This window comes from Astatotilapia calliptera, chromosome 12 (assembly GCF_900246225.1).
Source record: "Astatotilapia calliptera chromosome 12, fAstCal1.2, whole genome shotgun sequence".
Taxonomy (NCBI): Eukaryota; Metazoa; Chordata; class Actinopteri; order Cichliformes; family Cichlidae; genus Astatotilapia; species Astatotilapia calliptera.
Window position 1 is genome coordinate 9,175,256 of NC_039313.1, and position 10,384 is coordinate 9,185,639.

The 10,384-nt window shown below is 38.8% G+C and overlaps 1 protein-coding gene across 1 annotated transcript; it reads right to left on the reverse strand.

The window, feature by feature from the left end:
• Nucleotides 1-1,689: 1,689 nt before the first annotated feature.
• Nucleotides 1,690-10,129, reverse strand: lman2lb (lectin, mannose-binding 2-like b). The gene is made up of 8 exons (XM_026187926.1): nt 9,804-10,129; nt 8,179-8,297; nt 7,776-7,893; nt 5,950-6,032; nt 4,549-4,710; nt 4,280-4,394; nt 3,048-3,167; nt 1,690-2,376 (listed from the first exon to the last, which is right to left on the reverse strand). The coding sequence occupies exons 1-8, from the start codon at nt 10,006-10,008 to the stop codon at nt 2,234-2,236; spliced, it is 1,065 nt and encodes a 354-aa protein (XP_026043711.1). The 5' UTR covers nt 10,009-10,129; the 3' UTR covers nt 1,690-2,233.
• Between the last annotated feature and the right edge of the window lie 255 nt (nt 10,130-10,384).

Genomic DNA, 10,384 nt, shown 5'->3' on the forward strand with positions numbered 1-10,384 from the left:
GTATAAAGTTATCTCAAATAAAATGACAGTCCAGTTTTTTTTTTCTTTAGTGCAGCAAAAAGTATAAAAAGATTCACAGGCTCACTGGTCTTCACAGCAGCTACAAGTCAAATTAGAGTGGTGCTCTCTGCACATCACAGAGCCATGTGCGTGAGGCATTTACAGTGGGTGCATTAACATGAACTGTAGAATCAACCAGGCAAGAAAGTTCCGCACCTGTTTGTTCATTAAATCTACTCTGGAATTAAATCGTTACCATCAGTTGTAATTGTCGTGTATTGTTGGCTGAAGAGAACAAAGAACAACAGTCAAAGATGAACTACTCTCCCACACATTCATTGATGGGCATGCCACATAAGTTGTTGCTCTCGGTGCAGCCACCATACTGTTCAGGTCTTAGCCAGGTCTTATAATGCATGAAGATCTACGGAGAGAGAAGTTCTTCAAATATTAAAAACAATCAGACCTCACTGAACGTTTATATGAGACGAGGCTTAGTGCATCCTAACCTATTTCTATAATATAATGTTTAACATGAATATTTTGATAGTCTACTGTGAACCCTGTTGGAAATATAAATTCAGCTGTCTCGTTTGGGAATCGTCACACAAAACAAGTGCATCTGAATAATGCTACGTAGCTCTAACTATTGTAATTCAGGTATACATTTAAGGGTAGCTGTTGCAGTATGGTACATTAGTGACGCAACTGATAATTTATGACTACTTAACACATCACCAATTGGGAACGAGGCCCTGATTAGGGGATGTTTTTAAGCATAAAGTTCATCTCACAACAAGTAGTCCCTGCTGGCCCAGGGATCAGTAAACTCACAATGGCCTTTGTGGTAGTCACACAAAAAGACAAAACACCTTTAAGTGGCCATATGGCACTTAATTGTGTATTTTCCGACTGCTTGTGAGCAGTTGTTGGCAGTCACTGAAATCGACTGAGGGATGAGTAACCACCAGTCTCCACCAAAAAGTGTGTGTTCCATGACTGGTTGGCAAGTGATTGCCCGAGGTTGCTAGTGTGAAGTTGGTATAATGCTGCTACATTAAAAGACTGTTTGCTAGCAGGTTGGCATGGTCACCAGCAGCTTGTGCCTGGATAACAAATTGCCTACAAACACAAAGTACATGTCAAGCAGAAGTGAACCTGAAGGGTCAACACAAACTAAAAACATTTGCCTTCAAAGTAAAAATTGTGCCTTGCTCTTGTAACCAACACATTTCAAACGGCACAACTTTTACTCTGATTTGTGTTGCATTTTTTTCTTCCCAAAGTTTCACTACAGGTCAGAGAGTAATGATAATGTTAGCATACTCCAACCACAGCGATCAAAAGGTGGTTTTTGGTGCAACTTCTTTGTGATGATTTCACCCAGCAACAGCAGCAACCACTTGCCAACAGGCCCTCTGTAGAGATGTGCTTGATCTATGACGAATCATTTTAAGCTAACTTTTTAAAATGTTAATGGAAGCTAACATTGTCATTCAGAATTTAAAAGTCTGATTAATCATCCGGGACATACCAGTGGCAGAATATGTGCACATATCTATGCCACTCTACTAGCTACCTACAAAACAGCATTTCTATAGTGGGCAAGCTAACAAACAGGCCCAAGTCCCATCTGATTTGTGAAAGTTGCAGGTGAGTCACAGATATAATGAAAAGTCATAAGGAAAATATTGATGTACAAATAAGCATTTTAAGGGTCACGTATTTAGAAAATAAAATAAACACAGGATTATTAGTAAAGTTAGTGAATTGCCAACAAAAAATTTAAATGACAATGAAAGAAGCGCCCAACTTCGCTACCATGACTTCTACCCACTCTGCGCTGGCTCAGGTCCGCAGAGATACCCCAAACTCCAAAATTGTGTAACATAATGTCAGCAAACTCAGCATCTGATTTAGTGACTCATTCTGTTGTTTTTCTTACTTCCTGCTGGTAGAAACAGTGCCTCAGTTAGTGCAGATAAAAAGTCCCACCGTGCTTCAAGTTTAGATGAACATATTTTTAAAATGATTTTGCTTCACTATAGCAAGCAGAGCTTTATCTCATCAATCTTCCAGAAATCTTAAATATTTTAAACCACAGCTCATGTATTCATTTGTTCTCATAGCTCTATGCTTCAAACCCACTAAAGTTCAGTTTGTTCGATTTGTGTCATTGAGTCTTTGCATGTTTGTTCATTAAAACACATTCTGCGGACTGGCTGATCTTTCCTCAGTAAAAGCGTTTGCGTTTGTTTTCCTTCCAGCGCCCGTAAACTATTAGCCCTACCACTCCCAGCACGACCAGGCCCACGACTGTGAAGAGAAGGGTGAAGAACAGCTGGACTCCACTCATCCCTTCCTCCTCCACTTCCACTGCAAAGTAAAAGCAAAAAATATTAGAAAAAAAAAAATGGCTGAAGTTTCAGCCCTCTGTTCTCCCAGCTGTAAACATGAACAAATAATATCAATTAGATATACTACATGTATGAGATGTGCCCACATACTGGATTCATGTCTGCCAGTATCAGCCTCATCCATTTACTTAAGCCTTTTATCATCATGCGGGAAGCAGTATAGTATAGTATAGTGGCAGACTATACTATACTCATCTGCTCTGTTACATCAACTTTGTGCTCAGCATGCAAAAAATGCTGAGTACAAAACTGTTCAGTTAAATGCAAGTGTACAATCATGCTTCTTTTTTTTTTTTTAAGCTTAGAGCTTCACAGATTACACAGAGGGAGACGTGGCAACAATCTAAAAAGACAAGACTTTGTGGGGAAAGAATAAACTTGATTTTGATTTCTTCGCCTTCTGTTTCTCTGCTTAAGCAGTTCAGGAGAATACTGCAGTGGCCACCTCTGCAGTTATGGTGAGCATGAAAACCAGTGGGAGTGCAATGATGCTATTGGTGGTGTAGGGCCTGGTAATACTGGGCCCTCAAGACTTCACACTAGCTGCAACCCCGCCCTGAGTAATGGTGCCGATACGGTGCAGCGCTGAGAAGGATGACTTCAGGTTGATGATGATCGTGCTGCATTTACCTTGAAACTGCTCCATGTTGTCAACTCTGGGGATGGTGACTACTTCCCCTTCTTCCGCTTCCTGTGGAGTCCTCTCGACTGTAAGCTCATACAGCTTCATGGAGATGATGTCATGGTTATCTAGAAGAACACACCCGTAATTAACATCTTAAGCAACAGCTGACTTCATTTTAAAACCTGAGCTGTTAGGAAGTTGATGTTTAACCCTTTAAGACCTACCATAAAACTAAGTCCGCCAGAGCTTATATTATATTTTTTACATGCTGTGGAGCCATTTTTGGGAGCATTTCAAGTTGCTATACATCAATACAACCATTATAGCCCATATTTTAATAATATGTATGCATTAAGTGCATAGTAATTACATAAATTACAAAAAAGTGCAACAAACTACAAAAAAAATTGAAAATCGTTTTTGCTTTTTTAACATATATTTCTAGTTAGAGAAATTTAAGAGGCTTATCCCTCAAAACTGTAAATACAAAAAAGTTGCACAAAATAGTTACCCATCACAGGAAATTTATTTTGAGTGTCTTCATAGTTTTATTTTTGAAATACACCAATTTTTATATACTGCACGAAAAACGAAAATAAACATTATACTGCAAATTTGCAAAAAAGCAGCATATGCATCAAAATTAACTATTTCCAGCAGTGCAATATGAGTCCTAAGCATCCCAGAAACGACACAGAAAGTCATAAAGTCAAAGATAACTTTTAAAAACACCAGTATAGGCTCATGAGGCCCTCATGGTAAAAAAAAACTACATTTCCGCGAAAATGACGTCACTTCCGGTTTCGGGCAGGTAATGGTGGACATGCAAAAGTTCGCACTGACGTCTATTCCAACGTAGGAAGTGTTATGAACAGCTGATCGGATCGGCAAAGCATGTTTCTGGAATATTATGTTTTTGTTGCTGCAAGCGCTTTTTATGCAGTTTTTGCAAAGCTATATGTGGAAGGAAACTGTGACCTAGGACAAGCTGATGGCATAAGATGTAAGTACAACTCCTCCGGTTTCATATGCAAAAAAAATTATTGCGCTAGCTTACGTGGTTGCAGTGCTACCCAGATTTAAAAATAGTTACGCAAAACACCGCTCTGACCAGCTTTAAAGGGTTAATTCATCTAGTTTGGATGCCATGTTTATAATCCAATCTTTTTATAGATCTTTTTATAGCTTCACTTTGTAATATATCCTGTGGTCAAAGCATTATTCTGAGATTTCATACCTGACAGGTCTCCCGTGGCAGAGGAGGCACCTAAGAAGTAGCCTGTAGGTAGCCGCACTCCTGTAATGTCAGCACATTCTCTCCATTCCTGCTTACCATCAACATCCACCATGAGCTAAGGGCAGAGGAACAAATGGTTTGAATAAACCAATCAACATTCTACTTTTCATGCCTCATTGTACTACTCAGTTTTAATTTCATTACACAAGAATGTCACCTTTAAGGACAAGTGACACCCTGAAACAGGTCCTGCAGATAATGAGCCATACCGTCAGTTGATTTTTGGAGTATCTAACGAGGAAAAAGTTGTCGTAGACCGAGTTGCGTGCCATAGCTGTGCATCCTCCAAGCTCTGTGGACCGACCGTCACGATCGTGGTCATACGACAGGGTGCCATTCCCCAGCATCACAGATATGTAAGGGAATGTCCTCTGTGAAGAAGACAGAGGAGTCACAACTTCATCAGCAGGAACCACAAACACCATTCCACAGGTAGTTCATTTCACAGAGACATGAAACAGCACTACTGAACAGTTTGATGTTATATTGTATAAAGCTTTTCTTAGTAAAGGGGGGGGGGGGGGGGGGACAAAAACACTGGACACTGGTTAGCCAGAGAAAATTAACTCTAAAATCTGAGCTGTTCACTGTTGTAAGTTGAAATAGTCCAATCCAATTTTATTTATAAAGCACTTTAAAATACCCAGCACAGGAACAAAGTGCTATACAGAAAACAAGTTAAAACAATAGAATAACAGAAAACAGCAAAAATAAATAAATAAAACACATAATACATAAATTAAAACAGCCCTATATTAAAACAAAAACAAGATAAAACAGCATCGAATCACCTAAAAACAACTGAAATAAAAATAAAAACCAACATCTCACGTGGTATCAAAGGCCAGGGTAAAGAGGTGGGTTTTCAAGAGTGACTTAAAAACAGATAAAGAACTGGCCTGTCTAATCTCTAAAGGAAGCTCGTTCCACAGTTTTGGAGATGCTACAGCAAAAGCACGATCTCCTCTAAGTTTATGCCCAGTCCTGGGTACAATCAGGAGCAGCTGATCAGCTGACCTGAGAGAGCGGGTGGGTGTATAAGGCTGTAGCAGCTCAGAGAGATAAGATGGGGCTAGGCCATGGAGAGCTTTAAAAGCAAATAAAAGAATTTTAAAATGAATCCTAAAAGAAATGGGCAGCCAGTGAAGTGAAGCTAAAATAGGGGAAATGTGCTCAAACTTTCGAGTGCCAGTTAAAAGACGAGCTGCGGCATTTTGCACCCCCTGTAGATGACTAATATATGATGCACTGACCCCAATATAAAGTGCATTACAGTAATCCAGTCGAGTCAGCCTGAAAACTGCAGTTCTACTGCTGCTTCACCTTAAAACATTAGCACTACCAGGGTATGAGCATCCTGATGATTAATGTTAATAATTCAAACTTCACCAGGACTGCTACTTGTCTTTTTTCTGGCCAGGTTCGTTGTCAGTCAGTATAAGTTTACATTATTAGCAACAGTACATGTTTGCATGTCAGATTGGCTGAAATTCAGTCATCAAAAAGAAACATTGTGTGTATGTTGTGTGGGTTTCCACATGACAACAAAGTCTTGATTTAAACTCAGGCTTTTAAAAAAAAAACAACAAAAGCTACAGACTGTCACTTACATCATGGGTCTTATCATCATTGGGGTAAGTGTCCACAAATATTCCAAGTCCAGAGAAATGGTTCATGTTGCCAAATACAGGGCCTGCAAACAGAGGTATACCACAGAAATAATAAAGCTGAAACATAGCAATTAATATAATTTGATTTGGGACTAAATTTCAGTCTTAAGTTTTCTCCAACAGAGTTTCTTTGTGTTTTCAGCACTTTGGAGGAAAAAATGTAATCAGACAAACTAGTACATGCAGGAAGTTAATTAAAATAAATAAATAAATAAAATTTTTTCACGTGAAACGATTGTATTATCCTAATCCCACCCAAATGCTCTAAAGCTCACTATCATATCATTGGGGGTGTGGCAACTAGTCCACACACACCGTGATAAAGAGTCACTCGATGATGACAGCTGTCTTTACATGTAGACAGAAACATTTGTACCACAAACTGTGGAAGAATAACTCCATTTGGAAGTTTCCTTTATAAACTAAGACCAGCGCAGCATAGGTTGTCTTTATTTAAATACAGTAGCAACAAAAATGTAACAAACTTAAAAGCATAAAAAAATAGATGATAATGACTGAATAATTCTCTTTAGCCAGGCGCACAACACACTGCTTAAAAAATGTAATTAAAGGAACACTTAGAAAACACATCAGTTCTCAATGAGGAAAAAAGTTGGATAGCTACACTGACATGGACTGGGTAATGTGATAGAAATGAAAAGCATCAACTTACAGAGGGCTTGATTAAAAAACACCTTGAAAATCAAAGTTTAAAAAAAAAAAAGATGCAGCAGGATAGCGCATTCTGTTGAGATTTCATTGAAGCAACTCAAAATGGTACTTTTCTGGCCCCAACATGCTTGTACACATGTGTGACAACATCAGGGGATGCTCCTAAAGAGACAAGAGATTGTGTTCGGGGGATAGGATCTCATCCTAGATCTGGACCAGGGCATAACTGAGGAGGAACCAAGGATCCACTGCACCAGTCTGACAATAGGTCCAAGGATGTTTTGGCACAAAACACAAGTTTTTGGTCTCCACCTGTAAAGCCATTCCTGTTTTGTCTCAGTGATGAGAGAATGAGAGGCACGGTACACCCTGGAAACGTTGCCAATCTGATGCAGGGCTAACACAGAGAGACAGACAACGATTCACACTCACATTCACACCTATGGACAATTTAGAATCACCAGTTAACCTAACCCCACTAACTGCATGTCGACTGTGGGACAAAGTTGGAGTACCTAGAAAGAACCCATGCAAACTCGCACAAAAAGGACCCGGTTAGATGATGGGATTGAACCCAGGACCTTCTGGCTGTCAGGCAACAGTGCTAACCACTGCATTTGCCTGCTGTTAATTTCATTAACACCAAAACCTTTAACCTAACAAATAACCCCTCTGCTAACCAACCGGATCACTATCTCATTAGTTTAATTGGCTTAATGTTCTAAATCTAAAATTGTTTCTTTATTTTTTTTGAGCAGTGTAATACTACAGGTAACTTACCTAATTGGATTAAAAACAAACAATAAAACAAAACAAACAAAAGAAAAGTAACTAAAATGTGTTTTTGAAACAATGAATGAACATGTAAAGTTTTGTAAGCAGTGTTTCCTGCAGCTGAAAATTGAGACTGTTTATTCTGTTTGATTTCCCTGGTATCACAAGTCACTGTGCACAGGATGTGCTAATAAAATGATATCTTATCATGTGACTGAGAAAAAAAATGACAAGCTCATTAGGATAAACTGTTCACTTTGAGGGCTATTCAATTATAAAATTGCAAATACGATGCTGAAACACATTTAGCATTAACCTACCATTTTTCATGCGATCTCTGGTTAACCAGATGGCCAGTCCATCACCATTCAGGTTCTTCTTCCCTTGGCCATGGACTTTAAATTGTACTCTCAGCTCCCAATCTTGCAGAAGCAAAGGCTGAAAAGCAATAGCAATAAAGAAAAGCAGGTTATTCTTACACTCAGCAATGTGTAGCATGCACTTGTCATCAGATATGAGTGACATATCATCCTTTTGAAACAGACTGATTTGTATCATTTATATTTTATTTATAAAATGCTGCATGACATTCATTGTTAAACCAAAGCCATATAAAGTAGGGTTTTTAGTTTAAAGCAGGAAGTGAGGGAAATTGTGGTTTGCTGGGTAAGAATGCATTGCATATTGCAAGCCTGATAATGCAGGCTGTCCCATTTGACTTACAATTCGGCTCCACACAGCTCCCTGCCTGCTCTGCAGGTCTGGGGTTAGCCTCACATGGTCAGGCGTCACCATGGCAGTGCCCATCAGATCCCACTGTGAGGAGCTAGAGAAACCCAAGCCTGCAAAACAACAGTAGTAACACTTCTGCATTCACAGCAAGCCACACCAAAGTTTACCATTGTTTTTCTTAGAAATCTTCTTTTACCATTTACGTTGCGTTTCGTCTTTTGTTGTAACATTCAGTTTATGTATACATTTTATTGACTACAAATATTTCCTTTTCAGTGGCTCCTGTACTGTACTGTTTATTTTTATTACTATAAATCATAGGTGTCAAACTCTGGCCCGCGGGCCAAATTTGTCCCGCAGCCTAATTACATTTGGCCCGCGAAGCCATACCAAATTACTATTAGAGCTGGCCTACTGGTATTATACAGCTAATATATATGTTGTTTAGTATTAAGCTTTGCTTGTTCCATATTCAGTTTTTCAGCAAAACGTGTTTGAGTCCATAAGAAAAGATTCATTCTTATATCTGGAGGAATAAATATATTTCAATAAATATTAACGTTAGCCCGCGACTTTGTTCCAGTTTTGAATTTTGGCCCACTGTGTATTTGAGTTTGACACCCCTGCTATAAATCAAGGGTCTTTATTAGAGTATGACTTGAAAAGTTCAAAATAGGTATTAGAATACAATAGCCCTTTATTTTCATTGTACTTATATAACGATATTGTGGGTTCTTCACCTGACTGTTGTGCAAGAAATATAAATAACAAGACAGATAAAAAACACACTGTATTATATCACACGATAAAATGCCTGTGCAAAGTGGCAGGAGTGTACTGCAAAAGACTTTAATGAAGTGCAATAGTGGCCCAACAGTACAACAACCCTACTAAGGAAGCTTACTCACAGTTTCATTAAATACACTTATTACGTGTGGTCAACTTCAGTACACACAAAACTGCTTCAGTACGTTTTAAAAAAAAAAACTCCCTTATTATTGTTATGACTTTTTAGATTTAGTTTTAATTAACGAAAACTGTTTTTTTTTTTTTAATCGTTCTTTGTTCTGATGTATTCTTTATAAGCCCGACCCCATTTTCTAGTTATCAGTTTTTGTTTCTAATTACTTTGAATTAACTAATATACGCTAATATGAAAAGTGGCCATGAAGGTTACTCAAACTGCTCTTTGTTGAGACAATGAAAAACTAATCTTTCATAATGGAGAGCGTTACGGGCTTAATTTCCTGAATTTTATTGTTGTTTTTTGCTAGAGTTCCTCACCGTAATCAGACAGGTTTGCTCTGCTGATTAAAGCTAACTGTAGGTAGGCTAGTCTTCATTAGCATTATGGACTAGCCAATAGTTAGTGGTGTGTTAACAACAGTTATTATCCCGCTTGCTGTAACGCTACCCACGATCTGTAACGACAGAGAGGCACAAAGTTCTTCTTAGTTAATTATTATCCTCCGCCACACAATTCTATCCAAGAAAAAAATGAATTTAAGCCAAAGCCTACCTTTCGGTGACAAACTGTCTACTGTCAACGTTTATGTTAGTTTCCAATGTTAGCTGACATTGGCGGTAACGTAATTCTAGTTTAACATTAAACTCACCGCGGTACGGCTTCACAAGAGAATATTCCCGCTTCAGAAACTCCTCCATAAAGTCCCCGTCGTCTGCCAGCGACTGGCTCGTCAAGTAACAAATAGTAATAAGTAGCCATGTTAACTCACGGAGGTTCCTAAAGTGAAACACTGAATTTAAAAAACAGAAACTTCTCAGTGGAGCCAGATTTGATTTGGCAACGGAGGAAACCATCTTTACAGCCCGACTACACACATGTCACGTGGTTTCAAGAAAAATGTTCTTCTTCCCTTCTGGGGTTTAGTGGAGACACTCATCCGTGGGGTTGGCACTACTGCCATCTTCTGGATATAGTAGTAGCGTCTGAAAATCATCAAATTCTCCCCAATAGACTAGCTCTCGCGATTTTATAGCAGCATCTATCCGAAAAGAATGGGTTGTGAGATCTTTTTCTTCTTTGATCATCCTCGTCTGTCTCATCCTATCCCTTACAGACTCTCCTGTCACACCAACCATCTGCATGCCCTCCTCTGTGGTCTTCCTTCATTTATGGCAAGACAGATAAGGTGAGAAACATTATTTTAGTCTCTTAATCACACAGAGGCAGTCC